The sequence below is a fragment of the Hydra viridissima genome, unplaced genomic scaffold, assembly GCF_058129835.1.
Source record: "Hydra viridissima isolate aposymbiotic clone 2 unplaced genomic scaffold, HvirCarnegie_v1 scaffold_16, whole genome shotgun sequence".
Taxonomy (NCBI): domain Eukaryota; kingdom Metazoa; phylum Cnidaria; class Hydrozoa; order Anthoathecata; family Hydridae; genus Hydra; species Hydra viridissima.
In genome coordinates this window covers 487,681-506,416 of record NW_028324315.1, presented here as the reverse complement: position 1 = coordinate 506,416, position 18,736 = coordinate 487,681, and the positions used below count along the sequence as shown (strand labels likewise).

The following is an 18,736-nucleotide window of genomic DNA, read 5'->3' as shown; positions in this document are numbered from 1 at the left end:
TTTCGAGGCAAAAGTGGAAGCTCCATTAATGTTCAGATCTCGACAGTGCGATACCATTGCCGTTCCAGTGTCCAATACGTTCAGTTGGAGGTTGAGCTCTAGATCAGCCAGTGAACAACCGAGATACATCATTGTTGGATTCCAGACCAATAAAGATGGTAGTCAAGATTTAAACCCATCCGTTTTCGACCACTGCAATTTGAAAAACATGTATGTGACCTTAAACAGCGAAAGATATCCAGCCGTTGATTACGACTTGGATTTTAACAACAACAAATTTTCGAGGATCTACAGGGACTCGTGCAAGATTTTCCACAAAATTTTTGGAGTACACAAAATACTCGCTCAACCAAATTTGACAGCTCAAAATTATAGGTACATTTGCCCTCTTTTCCGTTTTGACGTGAGCAAGCAGGCTGAGAGGTTAAAATCGACCGTGTTGGACGTGCAAATTAAGGCTACCTTTAACGGAAACGTTCCTGGAGACACTCAAGCTTTTGCGATCGTCATTTCAGACAAACTGCTATCCATCAAATCCGACGGCAACAAAATGAACGTTATTTACTAAAAGAAAAATAAATTGGATCCTTAATAAAAGGATGAATTATACGAAAAAGAATTTGAAAAATTTACTTATCGAAAACGGCGTTTCCAAAACGTCGAAAAGCAAAATGGGTTTGGCGATGATTGCGCTGGAAAACCATTTGATCGATAAAAACGCGATGATGGAGGACGTTAAGCCGATAGATTCTAAATACGAGAGGCTCCGTTTGATCCGAAACAATCCCGTGACCGTAAAAATGACTCACGCTGAAACAGGAAAAGGTATCGAATACGGTTCCCTTTACAAAGCGATGAAAGAGACGGGACATGGCAACAATTATTTTGAGAAGCGAAACGGCAAAGTGGATGAAAAAGGATTTAAAATAGAAATTTTCAAATAAAAATGACGTTTCACCCGTTTTTTCTGGAGTGTAGCAAAAGAGAGACTGATGCGGCTAAAAAAAGGCAGCTCGAGGCTCTTGCGTTCAAGGCTGAAAGTGGCTCGTTTAAAATTCCTAAAGTGTACAGCGATGAAAAAAGAGACGAGCTTTACGCTATTTTGTGGGAAGAAAAAGAAGATGACTTTTCGCGAATGGGAAAAAAAATCAAAGAGCACAATAGGGAGTGGAGCAATTTGAAAAAGCAAGAAAAGCAGAGAGCGATCGACAGACGCATTCTTGAATTGGACTGCGATTGGGAAGAAAAGAAAAAAATGTCTGGAAATCTGAAAATGGATACGATGCTCCAAAAATTCGAATATTTTCCAAAATTTGCTGAAAATAAAAAAATTGAATTCGAGTAAAATAAATTATGACGAATAAAAAAGATGGGTAATATGCAAAGCAAATTTTCAAAAGATGAATTTTGCAAATTAATTGAGAAAAAAAGAGAGTTAACTGAGGAAAGAAAAAATTTGGCAAAAAGAAGAATAGAGTTGACAAAGAATAGGGAAATATTATTCCCATGGAAAAGGGTTACAAAAAGAGAGTCGTTACAAAAAATAAATGATCTAAAAATGTGTATATCTACGGCAGAGGAAGAAGAAGATTTTGAAGAAGCTATAAAGTTAAAAGAGGAGTTGGAAGAGGAAAGAAGAAAAAGTTTGACATGTGAGGAAAGAAGAAAAAATTTGACATGTGAGGAAAAACTAATAAAGCGAGCTGAAGCAAGAGCGTTGGCTAAAATAGAAAAAGAGTTGGAAGAGAAAAGAAAAAATTTGGCAGAAAGAAGAAAAGAGTTATTGGAAAAAATGAGAGAGTTGAAAAAGGAAGGAGAAAATGAAGTTGATAAACTCATTGAAGAAACTAGACAGCAAAAAAAAATGTTTAGTAAGATTTTCAATCTCAAATGTAGTGTTTTTGCAAATTTGAGTAAGCCGTTGATGAAAGATGAGCTTAAAAATAAATACACGCCAATTCACGAAATGTTTCAAGACCTTTCCTTTCACAGAAGTCAGACGATCATGAAATTAATGAAAATTCCTAAGGATCAAATATGTAAAACAGACGAGTACAAGATTAAAAGACTTCTTTGTGGAGGTCTGTATTATCTAAATGATTTATTAATAGGCATGCCAACAGAATATTTTAAAAAATATGATGAAGAAGAAGACATGTTTATGAGTGACGAACACGCTCTACAATGGATTAGCATTCAAATTGACCTCATGATGTTTTCTCCTCCATCCTCCGAAAATAATTTTAATTCTGAATTTTTGATGGAAATACAAAAAATTGAATTCGAGTTAAAAGATTTCATCTCAAATAAAGATGGAAAATTTGGTAAAAACTATACCTCAAGACTTTGAGCAGTGGGATTCAGATCGAGTGGTTACTTTTTTAAACGCTCAATTTAATATCATTTTCAAAAGTTGTCAATTAAGCGCTGGTCAACAAATTTGTTACGCTAGACAATTAGGTCGTTGGTGTCGAATGCATCCCAATGTAAAAGCTCACAATAGCCGAAGCTCTGTAATGTACTGCAATGAAAAATGTAAATGTTCTTTTTAATTCTTTTTGAAGAATTGAAAAAAATTGAATTCGAGATGAATAAATTACGACGAATAAAAAAGATGGAGGTTATTGACGAAACCATTGTATTTGATGAATTGGGCGACAAGCTAATCATTGAATATGTAGAAGATTTTCCACCTACAATGAATCCAAAAAGTTTGCTTAAATTCATTCACGACGCTTAAAAACTTCCAAAGGAATCTAGAGAATCTTTTAATGAAATGATTCGAAGCATGTCAATAGAAAAAATTAGGGAAATTCGAAATATGTTCTTTAATTGGGATGACTGTAAAGTATCAGAAATTAGAAGTGAAAAAAACACACTTTTTGAACTCTTTGATAATGCAATTTTAAACCATGAAAAGCCTGGAATAGATTTTATTTTTGATACTCCAAAACGTGGATCATATGGATCTTCAAATTCTAATCCTAGCGATCAAGTAACAAGAAGTTGGCTTCTTCGTGATTAATTTTTTAATTCTTTTTGAAGAATTGAAAAAAAATTGAATTCAAGATAAATAAATTTTGACAATTAAAAAAGATGCTATACACAAAAAAGTCATTGAAAGATTTGCTGGTTAAAAATGGTGTTACCAAAACGTCTGATAATAAAATAACTTTGACACTGATTGCGATTGAAAACCATTTGATCAATAAAGATGGTTTAATGGAGGATGCGAGAGAAAAAAGATCCGTGGGGAGACCGAGAATACGTAAACAAAAAGAGAAAAAACCTGTTGATTCTAAATAGAAAAGACTTGTTGAAATTAGAAATCATTCTTTCACTTATAAAATAACCCATGTTAAAACAGGGGAAGTGACTGAATATCATTCTCATTACCAATTAAGAAAAGAAACGGGTCACTACTGGAAATACTTTGACGATAGACACGGTTATCAAATAGAAGTGATTACGCCATAATAATTAATTTAAATTTGCTGAAAATTTAAATTCTTACCAAAAATTGAAAATGAGTTAAAGATTTTTTTCTCTTATATAAAATGGATAGAATGAATATGAAAGAATTAAAAGAGATGGCTAGAGGCTTAGACCTCAAAGGCATCTCAAGACTGAGAAAAGCCGAGCTCATTGAAGCTATAAATAATACAAAACCTGTCATTGGACATGGTCCTGTTAATAAAAGACCTACCGTAGTCAGAATTGTTCGTCCACCTGTTAAAGTTTCTGTGAAACCTGAAAAAGTACGGTTTGTTGTTAGACCTGCTCCAAAACCTGTGCCTGCTGCAAGACCCGTTTCTAATGACTTGATTTCGTTTGGCCCTGCTCGCTTGCAAAATCGAGTAACAAGAGCCGAATCGTCCATCCTTGACACACCTGTTGCCGATTCAACAAACGTCATTGTACCTAAACCTGTTCCTGCACCAAGATGGTTTTCAAGAATAACAACGGCTGTCTCAAACGGTTTTAACCAACTAAATGCTCTCGTTGATCCATACGTTCCAACTACGGTGAAAAATGCAGTGAGCAGCGTAAAAAATAAAGTGGAAAAAACAATCAATTCTCTCAAAGGTCTTGTATTTGGTGCTCCCGATTACATCGCTGCACCTGTTAAGTTTGTATTGACTAATCATGCGATAAATCACGTCACTGAGCAATTGTCTTACACCCCCTCTGTTCGATACGAAGACCCTGACGCCTTTTTAAGCATGGTCAAAGAGGCCGCGATCAAAATCATTAAAAAAAACACAAAAGCGAACCTTGTTTTAATCTGCGAAATGACGCGTGTGAATATTGCTACTGGAGAAGAAAATCTTCGCACTGTGGTCTTACTGTCTATATATGAAATTGTTCTCGAATCAACAGACAAAAGAGAAAGCTTTGAAACATGGAAAGAAAGAATTCTTGAAAACATGACCAATTACAACAAGGAAGGACCCAATTGGAGAGTCAACAAAATTTTAAGAGTAGAAGTTAACATGATTGACTGGATACCTTTCAGCGGTTCTTCCTACATAGAGCTGTCTCCTAGCTTAAAAAGTAAAAAGGCGATCATCAACATGGAAAACGATGATAATAAATGCTTTATGTGGAGTGTCACCAGGGCACTGAATCTGAAAAATAGAGACAACGAAAGAATTGACAATGATCTTATTAAAAAATCAGAAGAACTCAATTGGAATGGAATGGAATTTCCTGTTTCTCTTACTCAAGATATCAACAAGTTTGAAGCGAATAGTCCAGATATTAGCATCAATGTCTTTGGGTACGAAGAAAAAATAATTCATCCTTTACGAATATCCAAAATTTTAGATCGAAAGCATAATGTTGATTTGCTGCTCATTTCAAACAAAGACACTAACCATTACTGCGTAATTAAAAACTTAGGTCGACTGGTTGGTTCTTCAGTAACAAAAGGAAAAAGAAAACAACATATTTGCAGAAATTGTATGCAAGCTTATGCTCAAGAAGAAAAGCTTCAAAAACATCAAGAAGACTGCTATAAACACATCTCGGTTCGAATTCAACTTCCTAAAGAAGGGACAACCGTTCAGTTTAAAAACTACAACATGTCCATGAGAGTTCCGTTTGTGGTAAATGCAGACTTTGAAAGTTTCGTCAAACCTGTTAACACTTGCACCCCTGACTCAAAACAGTCATATACCAAAAAATATCAAAAGCATGTTCCAAGCTCCTTCAGCTATTACATCAAATGCTTTGACGAAACCATTTATAAAGAAAAACCAGTCATGTACACAGCAGAAAGCGAAGAGGACGACGTGGCTCAAAAGTTTGTCACCATGCTTGAAGAAGATCTTAAAAAAATTTGGAACGATAGCGATTTACGGCAAAAACACTGGAAGAAAAATAAAAAGGTTACTGATGAAGATGAAAAGAAGTTTAAAGATGCAACCGAATGCCACATTTGCAAAAAAGATCTCAACGGTGATAAAGTGTGGGATTACTGTCATTTGACTGGAAAGTACCGTGGAGCTGCTCATAACCAATGCAACATAGATTATCAAATCCCAAGTTTCATACCCATTTTTTTACACAACTTATCCAGTTACGACAGCCATTTGTTCATCAAAAGATTATGTGAAAAAGACGGAAAATTAAAATGCATACCCAACAATGAAGAAAAGTACATCAGCTTCTCAAAAGCATCAAAGTTAGAGAATATATTGATGAGGAAACTGGAAAACCAAAAAAAGTAATGAAAGAAATGAGGTTTCTTGACAGCTACAGATTCTTACCCTTCGGTTTAAACAAACTAACTAAAAATCTAACCTATGAACAATGCAAAAACGTTAGAAAATATTTTCCTGAAGATAAAAAGTTCAACTTGATAAGAAAAAAAGGCATTTACCCTTATGATTGGGTGGAATCTATTGAAAAGTTTTCCGAAACGCAATTACCTCTTATTGAAGCATTCCATTCCAAACTGAAAGATGAACTAGCAACAGATAAAGACTATGCACATGCTCAAAACGTTTGGGACGTATTTGAATGCAAAACGTTTAAAGATTACCATGAGCTGTACAACATCTCAGATGTGTTGATTTTGACAGATGTTATTGAAAATTTTAGAGACGTGTGCTTGAAATATTACGAACAAGATCCTGCCTGGTATTACACCTGCCCTGGACTCGGTATGGAAGCTTGCTTTAAAAAGACTAAAGCTAAAATAGAACTTTTTAGCGATCCTGATATGCTTCGCTTGACTCAAAAAAGAATACGCGGTGGGATTAGCATGATCTCGAACCGACTTGGAAATGCCAATAACAAATACATGGACAACTATGATGCTTCAAAACCATCCAAATTCCTTCAGTATTTAGACGCCAACAATTTATACGGATGGGCTATGAGCAAACCTCTTCCCGTTGGTGAATTCAGATGGATGACTGATGAAGAGCTTAAAAATTGGCGACACATGCCGTGCATTCTTGAGGTTGATTTAGATTACCCTGATCACCTTCATGATTTACACAACGAGTACCCTTTGGCTCCTGAAAGATTAACCATTGGAAAAGTAAACAAACTCATTCCCAATTTAAACAACAAAATAAAATACGTCATCCATCATGAAAACTTAAAACTTTATGAACGATTAGGTTTAACCATCACCAAATTTCATCGAGGTTTCACCTTTAGAGAAGAACCTTGGATGGAACCATAAATCAGTTTCAACACAGATAAAAGAAAAGATGCCCCCAACGAATCTGATAAGGAATTTTTCAAACTCATGAACAACTCTGTTTTTGGGAAAACCATGGAAAACATCGAAAATCATGTTGACGTTAGACTTGTCACCACAGAAAAAGAAGCTCTAAAATTATCCAAAAAACCTCAATTCGAAAGCTTCACCATTTTTGATGAAAAATTAATCGCGGTTCACATGAAAAGAAAAAAGTTGGTTTACAACAAACCTGTTTACTTAGGAATGAGCATCCTCGACATTAGCAAAGTTTTAATGTTTGAACACCACTATGATTACATCAAACTTAAATACGCTGATCGTGTAAAATTGCTCATGACCGACACCGACTCGCTCTTTTACGAAATCGAAACGAAAGATTTTTACGAAGACATTGCCGATGACGTACTTGAAAAATTTGACACTAGCGACTTTCCTAATAACCATCCTGCTATTGAAAACGTTGGGTTTAAAGTGGGTGAAAATAAAAAGACCTTTGGCATGTTCAAGGATGAAACCGGTGGAAAACAAATCACACAATTTGTTGGACTTAGACCTAAGTTCTACTCTTACTACATCTCTAAAGAAAATGAAGAAAACAAAAAATGCAAAGGAGTCAAAAAGAAAGTCGTTGAAAATCACATCAAACATCAACATTACTACGACTGCTTAATAAATGGAGAAGAAAAGCTTACAACCATGAACGTTATCCGCTCTCATCTTCACATTATGTACACCGAAGATATCAACAAAGCCGCACTCAGCGCTAACGACAACAAAAGGATCCTATTGAATGATAGCACTCACAGAACCTTGGCCCTTGGACACTACAAAACAAGATTACATGGACGGTAAGAAAATTTTTTTTTTTGAATAAAAAGGAACTTAGAAAAATAAAAAGACGACATCTTGGAAATATATTATGCTTGATAAGAATTTAAAAAACAACATTATCTTAAAAAATATAGAAATAACAAGATTATTTTTATACTTCTTCTTTTTGAAAAACATTAACACTTATAAGAATTTTAAAAACCCGCCATCTTAAAAAAAAAAGTGAACCCCCAATATATAAGGGTATCAATGTCCTAGAACCCGTAAATATATACTACTTATATATATATAGATATATATATATATATATATATATATATATATATATATATATATATATATATATATATATATATATATATATATGATCACAAAATAAAAGCATAAAAACAACAAAGAAAAGATAATAAAAATATATATATTGTTATTATGTTTTTATTTTTGTTGTTTTTGTTGTTATTAATTTATCTTTGTTTTTATTATTGTATGCTCCTTTATTATTACTTGTCATTAAAATAATCTTATTTAATTTAAATTAGTTTTAAACTCATTTTAAGTGATCTTGGTTGTAATCTATTGTCATTTACATTATAATCATGAAATGACTTTGTCAATTGTCACTTTTCTCATTTTAGCAATTCAATATAAGAGTGAACCATCCATATTAAATCTTTATATATTTTTCTATCTTAATTTTGGGATAATGTATTGTTCCTGTTACATATATAGTTAGAGTTATTTTAAAAAGCTTGCAACAAATATTTAATGAAGATATCAGTTGTGAAATATTTAATCTACAAAACTCATTTGGTGAGATAACTGTTACCCCCTCATACATATCTACAAAAGGCAACTTTCCTGCTATAAGTGAAAAAGTTGTAGATAATAATGATTCAGTTTTTGGAACTGTTGTTAATATATTTTCAGATAACAATGTTAATGTTGAAACTAAACTTGGTCATATTTAAATTTTAGTAATGGTAATGATGAAACATTCTCATTAGATTTGACTACCCTATTAGCTGATTGGGCTGTTCAGTTTACTGTTAATCTGACTGCTTTGTCATCTTTACTGTGTATTCTCTGTCTGTTTCATCCTGATTTGTCTATTTAAAAAACTCAACACAATGTTATAGTTGCATATCGAGCAGGTGGTGATTATTTTTATTTTGGTTCAGCAATTAGTTTAACAAATATTAAATCATGTTTATGATAAAATTGCAAAATTTTTAGCTCCTTATGGGCAGTTGAATATCGATGGTTTACCTTTGTTTAAAAGTAGCAAAACATCATTTTGGCCAGTTTTGTGTCTTTTGCAAGGTTTTAATTTTAAAAAACCTGTGTGATTCCAGTCTGTTAAGAATCACATTTAGTATCACACTTAGATAAAGTTAAACACATTGCAATTTTAGATGACAGAATTCTCAAAAGTGTATTCAACAAGTTGATGATGGTTTTGTTGTTTCACCCTTACTTCACTTGTTATAATTTAATTTGTTGAAATCTGTACTAAGTCTATTTTCTTACATTATTACTGACAAAATTAATATGCTTATTTCATACATAGTTTTATATGAGGTAGTAATTGAAATATTTAACTTATTTAGGTTAATTTTACTTGTGTCTTAAGTAAATTTCTTTCTTATAATAACAATTTTATAACAACATTGTCTATATTTATGCATTCAATAGCTGCTGATTGGAGAAATTACATTTGGTAAATGTAATTGGCATAGAAATGATTCCCATAAATGTTTAATAAATTGTTTTCGATTTCGTATTTTACTTGCATTAGATTTTTGAGTTACTTTGGTATTTTTAGTATATATATGTACACTACAATGTAGTCATGAATTTAAGTTAAAGATTGTAATTTATAACTTTTAAGGTTGTAATTTATTGATACTTGTATTATATTCATTAAATTATTTTGTCAATGGTCACTCTCCTCATTTTTTGAATGCACTATAACTATATGTGTATATATATGTATGTATATGCAATAAAATGCACATTAACCTATTGTTAAAATAAACAGCTTCATTAATTTTTTCTTTTTAATTTTAGTTTTCAGGGTCTTCATTGACATTCAATCGATGTTCATCTGTCAGACGGATTCTTACATAAAGTGAGTGAAGGAACACTTCATTGCACTGGTTAGTAGTAATATGCTTAGAACTTATACTTTCAGTTATTTTAAGTTATTTTTGTAAATGTTCATTTTTATTTTACTAGAATTTTAAGAATGAAATTTCTAAGAGATCCTGATTTTTACAGCTGTTAAAAAAGAGCTGGTTATTTCAGTGGAAAACTTGAAGAAGAAAAAGATTTTATTGGGTAAGAAGAAATCTTTATTTTTATTTAATATATATTTATTTGTATGTGTTCAATTGTTATCTTAATATAATTAGCACAGAAACGTTTAACGTTTAACGTTTAACGTTTAATGTTTAACTTCGTTTCGTCATTAGTTACTAGGCTTTGAAAAAGCGCGTTCTCTAAATGCACGCGGCTATCGGAGAAAGATCTCTTGAGCGGGTTGAAACTTTTTTCCTTTTGGAATTTAATTATTAGTTTAGATATATTACATAAAGAATCATATTAAGATAAACGATAATCGTTAAGATCATATTATAATTGAAGTAAGTATATAAAATAGTTATATATACATTTTTATTAGATAAAGTAGAAAGGATTTTAATTTTTATTAGATAAAGTAGAAAGGATTTAAATTTTTATTAGATAAAGTAGAATGGATTTAAATTTTTATTAGATAAAGTAGAATGGATTTAAATTTTTATTAGATAAAGTAGAAAGGATTTAAATTTTTATTAGATAAAGTAGAAAGGATTTTAATTTTTTTCAATCGTTTATATTTTGTTTGTTTTAGTTTTTCTTTGAGCAGTTTTATTTTTGTTATGTTATTTTTTAGAAGGAAAATAGGGGTATGGATGTTATTTAAAGTTATACTAATGCTATTTCCATGAAATGGTTATTACTACTATGAAATTTCTGTGATGCTATTAACTATTTTTGTTCTTTTTTAGAAAATCTAGAAAAATAAAATAAAATTTTGTGCCAACACTGACATGGCATGCCGCATGTTATTGTATGTAAAGGTTAAATTTTGTTATGAGGATTACAGTTCTTATGAAAAAAAAAGAAGGTAAAGAGTGCTGTTTGTACATATATATTTTGTTTACTTTGATCTTTTTAAATTTTATTGCGTCATTTTTAAAATTTTTGTTTGCACATGTTTATTGTTTGCATATGTTTTTTTGATGTGTATGTGTATGTGGTAATAAGTGCTTTATAGTTGTTTTATCAACGTGTTTTTATAATAATGTAAAGTGTTTTTTTTATTGTTTGTGTATGTGTTAATATGTGTTATATAATTGTTTTAAAAATGTGTTTAAATATGGATATAAGGTATACATTTAACCTTATATATATATTTAAACACATTTATTGAGTTTATAGTTGGTACATATGTTTATATTATGTTGTTTCTGTGTTTTCAAAGTGCTATGACTTGGTAAACGTGTAGAGCAAGGTTTGTCAACTTTGACAGCCAAGTGATGTACTTTTAACACAGGGTTACATGATAGTGTTTAGTGTCAAACTGTTACTGCTTAAGGTCTAGCTGTTTTCAAGCCTTTGTTATTAATTATGCTAAATATACATAATAATGTATTTTAATAACATTTTGTGTAATGTTGTTACTTATGTTTTGTTATATATGAATGTTATCTTACTTAAGTTATATTATAGATACATATTATATTAACTTATGGTGTGTGCTATTGTTGTGTGCTGTTGCTGTAATGTTTTTTTGTTATCTTTTGAGTTAGTAGACATTTGGCTTATCTTCATGTTGGTGTCTATTGTTAAAAATGGATAGGTAGTTTTATTAAAAATCAATAACCTAAAAGTCAATACAAATTATTTTGCCATATATACAATTTGATTTATCTCAATTTGATTTTTTGTCTTTAGCGCTGTTTACTTCATGATTTTGCTATAAATATTGTGGAATCATGATGTTCCAGCATGAATTATTTTGTAAAAGCTCACATAAAATGTTAATATTCTACAACTCCTCTGGTAAATCATTACAGCTTTTCTCTATAAGGTTCATGGATTTTCATTTTTTGTATGTAATGTTTTTCTTATTTATTTACTTATTCATTACATTTTTTTATTTTAGATTTATCAGATGATGTATTTATGTGGTATAGAAGAACAAAATATTGTAGAGTTTTGTGAATTTTTAAAAAATGTTTGCTAATAATTTTTTTTGAAGAAATAATGTTTAAATTTGCAAAAAAGGGTTTACAATGTTTTTTTTTTTTGTTTTTTTTTAATTTTTCTTTGTTAGCAGTATGTTTATTATTAGAATTGCATGTTTTTAATAATTTTTTTAATTATTTGCTAAGCTAATTTTTTTTCAAACATCTCCCAGCTGATATATATATATTTTTTATAGTCATAAGATTATTGTATAATTTAATTTAAATGACAGTCTGTTATATTTAAAAATTATTTGTGTGTGTTATTTAGAGTAGAAAGGAAATTATATAGGAAAGATCGCGATCTTCAAGATTCGTTTCTTTTCTGATTCGTATAACTTTCAATTGAAAGTGAAGTTTAAATGGATGATATTAGGCTAGAAGCAGATATTAGTTTAGAAAATGGAAATGTTAATAGGCAAGTTAATTGTCGCAGAAATGAAAGAGATAGACTTAGGCGAGATGAAATTAATAATCGACAAAATGCTAGAAATGCTGCTAGATACGAAAGAATGTATTGTATAGCAAGAAGCAATACTATTCCAGATTATAATTATTTAGGAGAAATGAATTATGTTTGTCAGCATTGTGGTGCTAAGAAATTTCCTGATGAAACACATTTTTTATGTTGCCATAATGGAAAGGTAGTTTTGTCGCAACCTTCATCATTTCCACAAGATTTAGAAGATTTATTTAAAGGAAACTATGCAGATAGAAATGCCAATCTGAATTTTTTGAAATATATTAGAAATTATAATGCCTGTCTTTCTTTTGCTTCATTTGAAGCTAATGTAGTTCAACCCATGAACCATGGGCCGCCATGTTTTAGAATATGTGGTCAAGTTTTTCATCGTATAGGTAATCTAAGACCAAATCAAGATGTTCTGCCAACATATTGTCAACTATACATCTATGATCCACTTGCAGCAGTAAATTTTAGAATGCAACAACGTGGTAATGATCTTTGCTTAAATGATTTAATGTTGCGATTGCAAACTATTATTAGTGAAGAGAACCCATTTGCTCTTGCATTTAAAAACATGGCTGAAGTGGAAGATGAAGAAGTTCGTCGAGCAGCTCTATAAGGGCGCTCAGTGTCAGTTGTAAAAATGTCTTTACTTGAAGGGCAAGATAGACGTCGCTATAATCTCCCTTCACATAACGAAGTTGCACTTGAATTTGTTGGTGAAGATGGTGCACCACCTGCTTCCAGGGAAGTTGTTATTTACCCAAGAGGTCATCCTCTTAAAACTATATCAAGTTTGTCTGCCAACTTAGATCCTATGGTTTATCCTCTATTTTTTCCGAGGGGTGATGCTGGTTGGCATAATCAATTGGTTCACAACCCTGAGCGTGCTACATTGGTTAGAAATCATGTTACATTATCTCAGTATTACAATTATAAACTTTCAGTTAGACAATTTTTTTCTTCACTCTTTTATGGCAAAAAACTGTTTCAGCAATATGCTGTTGATGCGTATGTTAAGATTGAAGGCCAGCGCCTTGCTTTCATCAGAAATAACCAAAACAAACTGAGAAGCGAGCAGTATGATGTCTTACACGACCATGTAAACAACCTCGGAAATGATCATAATGTTAGACCAGGGCGTGTTGTAGTTTTGCCATCAACTTATGTAGGAAGTCCTAGAGCTTTAAAAGAAAACTTTGAAGATGCTATGGCTATAATTAAAAAGTATGGTAAACCAGATCTTTTTATTACTTTCACTTGCAACCCAAAATGGCGCGAGATAACTGAAAATTTATATCCAGGTCAGACAGTAAATGATAGACCTGACTTGGTTATACAAGTATTTAAACTCAAATTAAATAACCTTCTTAATGACATTTTTAAGCATGGTGTATTAGGGAAAGTTGTAACACATGTTCAGGTTATTGAGTTTCAAAAGCGTGGTTTGCCACATGTTCATATTTTATTTCACTTTGCAAATGATGATAAGCTTGAAACAGCACATGATATCAATAATTTAATATCTGCTGAAATTCCAGATCCGATTGTTAATCGAGACCTTTATGACGTTGTTAAAACTTGCATGATTCACGGTCCATGTGGCATACTGAATCCAAATTCTCCCTGCATGAAAGATGGGGTGTGCAGCAAAAACTATCCTAAAGAATTTAATGCTAACACAGTAGCAGTTCATAATGGTTATCCGCGATATAGACGTCGTGATAATGGTTTGGTTATAAATATTAAAGGTAACAATGTAGATAACCGCTGGGTGGTACCTTACAATCCATGGTTATCAAAGAAATATCAAGCTCACGTTAATGTTGAAGCTTGCATGTCTGTTAAGGCTGTTAAATATTTGTACAAATACATATACAAGGGTCACGACTGTGCCAATATTTTAATAAGTGAACAAATTAATCATGATAAAGTAAACACTTTTTTAGATTGTCGTTATGTTAGTGCACCTGAAGCATTGTGGCGAATTTTTGAGTATCCAATAAGTCATATGTCACACACTATTATACGCCTTAAAGTTCATCTACCTGAAAATCAGTTAGTGTATTTTAGAGAAGGAGCAGAACAAATGGCTTTAGATCGTGCAGCTCAACGTGATACGCACCAAACAGCATGGTTTAAGTTAAATACTGAAAATGAAAGAGCACATTGCTATTCGTATATAGACATTCCTTATCACTTTGTATTTGATGATAAACATTGTAAATGGAAGATTAGACAAAGGGGTGGTGATAAGGTGATAGTAAGAATGTGTAAAGTTAATCCAACTGGAGAATTGTTTTTTCTTAGACTGTTACTTTTGCAAGTAAAAGGAGCAACATCTTGGGAGGATGTGCGTACTGTTAATGTTATTGTCCTTGAAACGTTTCGTGAAGCATGTGTTTTGAAAGGTTTGTTGCAAGATGACACTGAATGGCAGAATACTCTTTCTGAGGCGGTTTTAACACATATGCCAAAGCAAATTAGACAGTTGTTTTCAATTATTTTGACCTTTTGTGAACCTGACAATCCTTTACATCTCTGGAATACATACAAAACTTTTATGATGGAAGATTTCATTCACCGCTCAGTCCCACTTCTAATAGCTGAACAAGCTACTCTTCATCAAATTGAGAAGATTATTAATCAAAGTGGTAAAACGCTGGCTGATTACAATCTGCCTGTTATTGATGAGTTTATAGGCTTAAATCTAGAAAATTTTAATGAAAATGTTCAACAATCTATTGACGAAGCCAATCGAATGAGACTGTTGCTTAATGTCAATCAATTAAATGTATGTAATGCTATTTTTGCTGCACTGAATGAGCAACCAAGTGTAGAAAATCAACATTCTAGATTGTTTTTCATGGATGGACCAGCTGGTAGTGGAAAAACCTTTACTTATAATTATTTGATTGCTGAAACCATAAGTAGGGGCTTTAAATCTGCTACAGCTGCATGGACTGGCATAGCAGCAACTCTTCATTCAAATGGATCTACATTGCATGGCTTATTCAAACTTCCTGTTCCAATATTAGATAATAGCACATGTAATGTAACTCCTAACTCTATGCACGGGGATTTTTAAGACAAGTTAGTTTGTTTTTGCTTGATGAAACATCCATGATACCTAAACATGCCTTAAATGCAATTGATAGGTTGTTAAAAGATATTTGCAACAACAACTATCCGTTCGGAGGAAAAATCATTCTTTTTGGTGGTGACTTTAGGCAAATTCTGCCTGTTGTGAAAAGAGGACAACCAGCTGAAATAGTGGAATCGTGTATAAAATGTTCTTTGCATTGGCAATGGGTGCAGAAGTTTGCATTAACTGAAAATATGAGAGTACAAGATGGGGAAGGTGAATTTTCCCAATGGCTATTAAAACTTGGGAATGGAACAATACCTGTCAAAGAAGAGGATCCTTTTAAAGGATGCATTGAAATACCAAATCAGTGCATTATTAGAGAAAATGAATCGATTGTTGAAAAGATTTTTGGAGATGCTGATCAAAATGATTATTCTAAACGTGTGATTTTAACACCAACCAAATTTGATTCATTATCAATCAATGAAGAAGTGCTTGAATGTCTGCCGGGTGAGGTCAAAATTTATTTAAGTGCTGATCAAATTGATACTGATGACTCTAATGAAAGAAATAACTTTCCTGTTGAGTTTTTGAACAGCTTAACTCCTTCAGGTATGCCACCTCATTGTTTAAAATTGAAAATTGGTTGTGTAATTATGCTACTTAGAAATTTAGATCTCAAAGCTGGGTTATGCAATGGTACTCGAATGAAAGTTTGTGCTCTTCAAAATAATTATATTGATGCAGAGGTTTTGACAGGTGTTTCTGGTGGTAAACGGGTTTTTGTTCCTCGAATTCAATTGGCTCCATCAGATTCTAATTTACCCTTTGTTCTAAAACGTCGTCAGTTTCCTGTCAGATTGGCTTATTCAATGACAATTAACAAAAGTCAAGGTCAAACATTTGATAGAGTTGGGGTATATCTCAAAAAACCGTGTTTCTCTCATGGTCAACTATATGTTGCATGTTCAAGAACTAGAGCATTTAATAGTTTGTTTTTCAAAATTGATAAACATCTCATTCAAGGTATGGTAGGTGAAAATTGTTACACAAATAATGTTATATTTTCTAATGTTCTTAATTTATAGTCTTTAGATTTTCATTTCGAAAATTTACTGTTTGTAGGTTGTGAGCATATTTTGTATGTATAACTTTATTTATTATTTTAATATTTTTTTTCATAGTTTTTGATAAATATATCTGTCATTTAATATTGTTATAAAATGTGTTTATATGTGTTATATACCACCATATTTGTTTATAGTCGTATATATGTTTAAATTATGTTGTTTCCATGTTTTCAAAGTGGTGTGACTTGGCATTATGTTGAGCAAGATTGATAATCTTGCCAGCCAAGCGGTGTACTTATAGCAGAGGTGTGACTTGGCAGCATTTAGTGCCAGGCGGTGTTATTGCTTTAGAGCTAGGTGTTGTCTAGACTTTTTTAATTATTCTGGAAACACATAATAATGTCTGTTAATGTTTAGCGTAATGTGTATGAGAGAGTATGCAACCTTGATCTTTAAATCTAGGGTGTTTTAATGTCCTAAATTTGAAGTAATTGAATTACTAATATTGAACGTAAAAACAAATATACTTTTATGTAGTTATATGTTGAGTAAAAAGATAAATATATAGTTAACTTTAAATTGGTTTTCTAATTTTGCCTTTCATATTTTAATTTGGTTTGTTATTTTCGCTGTATTTTAGGATCAAGGGTGTAAATATTCTATTGTTATGTGTTATTGTTGTGCTGTTTTGTGTTGATAGACTACTTGGCTTACCTTTACGTTGGTGTCTATTGTTAAAAATGAATAATAGGTAGTTTCATTATTGGAACTTACTGCTTTTGTTCATTTACTAAAAGCCAAGGCATCATTATGCCAAAAATGCAACTTATATCTTAATTTGATTTTTTTTTTTTTTTTTTTTTTTTTTAGAATTGTTAATCCTTTTGTACTTCGAAACAGATTTTATAGTTACATTTTCATGTTTAACATGAACTGTTATTTCAAAATAGGTTACTATAAATAGGTAAATTGATTTTCAGTTTTTATGTGGTGTTTTTTTTTTTTTTGTGTAATTATGGTATCATAATTCCTTTTTTTTTTTTTTTCTTTAAGATTTACGATTGACGCTGATTTCTTTTTATTGTAAACTTTTGTCAGTTAAAATGATATAAATATATGCAATTAGTTCAATTATTTTAAAATTTTCTCTATTTTATCTCTAATAATTTGTTGTACCTAATTTAGGGGATCCTTTTAAACGGGGGGTCGCAACTAAAAACCTTTAAAAACATGAATATGGTAGTTTTGCGCATTTGTCAAATATCGAGTTACTTAAATTTTATAAGGTGTTAAACTAATTAATTAGCTTAGTTTGCATTTGCAACACTTTTGAGGAAAGAAAAAATTCTTATATATGTTAAATTCTTATATATACTAAATTTTTATATATATTAAAAAGAAAAACTCTTTTACATGGAAATCATTGTTTTACATTTTATTATTTTGGTAAAAGGTCTTCATCAAAAACTTCATTTCTCTTAATAAAAATAACTATTCTCCTGGCCACCATAAAAGCAAAAACGGGGAAGGGAGGTCCTTTATTAGTGTCAAAATATTTAAGAGAATTAAATTTCGAGTAACAAAAGGAATTTTTAGTAAATGGTAGCAAATTACCGTTTACCAAAAACTATTGAAACAAAGAGGCCACAATATAAAAATGGTCTGTTGAACAGACTTAACAAGACCCGGGTGCGGTCAGCTTGGTTAACAGACATAAAAGTATGTCAGGTTAAAAACTATTTTTACTGTTCTATCACATTTAGCTTCCAAAAATGTTTCAAATTGGCTATAAAGGCTACGTTACGTAACCTTTAAAGCCAATTTGAAACATTTTGGAAGCTAAATGTGATAGTACAGTAAAAATACTATTTTAAGATTTTTTGGCTCATAAAAGGGATTTAAGACTTAATCGATTGTGGTTTCCTATTAAACCGCAATAAACAACGATTAGAAAGCAATATGGCCCAGACGGAATATGCGACATAAATATCAAATTTGTATTTTACTCATTCACAAAAAATGGAGTTAACACAAATTGGCTCTCATGTCCAGATATGTTTACTGCACATATTAGTAAATAAACTAATTATTTGCGTAATGAGTTAGACGCATTGATGAGTTATTTTAGGCATTGATTAAAATTGCTAAACACAATGTAATTAATTGAATATGCTAATCGTAATGTAATTTGAAATAATGTAATGCTAAAGTTAAATGCGCTTTTACTTTTTAGTTACTCTTGGTTGTTTTGTTACGCTTAGTGAAGGACAGGTT

General features: G+C 31.4%; 4 protein-coding genes across 5 annotated transcripts in view; 3 read left to right on the top strand and 1 right to left on the bottom strand.

Moving 5' to 3' along the window:
* LOC149877183 (uncharacterized) overlaps positions 1 to 18,736 on the bottom strand; it is a 288,845-nt gene that overhangs the window by 256,060 nt on the left and 14,049 nt on the right. The gene's annotated exons all lie outside the window — the stretch shown is intronic.
* On the top strand, positions 10,598 to 13,575 carry LOC149877185 (uncharacterized). Its single transcript, XM_090073964.1, has 3 exons — positions 10,598 to 10,715; positions 11,546 to 11,653; positions 11,757 to 13,575. The coding sequence occupies exon 3, from the start codon at positions 12,201 to 12,203 to the stop codon at positions 12,921 to 12,923; it is 723 nt and encodes a 240-aa protein (XP_089930090.1). The 5' UTR covers positions 10,598 to 10,715; positions 11,546 to 11,653; positions 11,757 to 12,200; the 3' UTR covers positions 12,924 to 13,575.
* LOC145182014 (uncharacterized) lies at positions 13,122 to 15,423 on the top strand. The gene has a single exon (XM_090073963.1). It carries the CDS (start codon positions 13,122 to 13,124, stop codon positions 15,390 to 15,392), a length of 2,271 nt encoding a protein of 756 aa, XP_089930089.1. The 3' UTR covers positions 15,393 to 15,423.
* LOC145187703 (ATP-dependent DNA helicase PIF1-like) lies at positions 15,365 to 17,588 on the top strand. 2 transcript variants are annotated; one of them, XM_090073962.1, is made up of 3 exons: positions 15,365 to 17,213; positions 17,333 to 17,426; positions 17,516 to 17,588. In XM_090073962.1, exon 1 carries the CDS (start codon positions 15,428 to 15,430, stop codon positions 16,478 to 16,480), a length of 1,053 nt encoding a protein of 350 aa, XP_089930088.1. In that variant the 5' UTR covers positions 15,365 to 15,427; the 3' UTR covers positions 16,481 to 17,213; positions 17,333 to 17,426; positions 17,516 to 17,588. The 2 variants fall into 2 exon arrangements, with proteins under 2 accessions (XP_089930088.1, XP_089930087.1); XM_090073961.1 differs by having other exon boundaries at positions 15,365 to 17,426.

What these genes read in the sequence shown, in the direction of transcription:
- LOC145182014 (XM_090073963.1), top strand. Translation starts at nt 13,122, where the DNA reads ATGGTTTATCCTCTATTTTTTCCGAGGGGTGATGCTGGTTGGCATAAT.
- LOC145187703 (XM_090073962.1), top strand. Translation starts at nt 15,428, where the DNA reads ATGATACCTAAACATGCCTTAAATGCAATTGATAGGTTGTTAAAAGAT.
- LOC149877185 (XM_090073964.1), top strand. Translation starts at nt 12,201, where the DNA reads ATGGATGATATTAGGCTAGAAGCAGATATTAGTTTAGAAAATGGAAAT.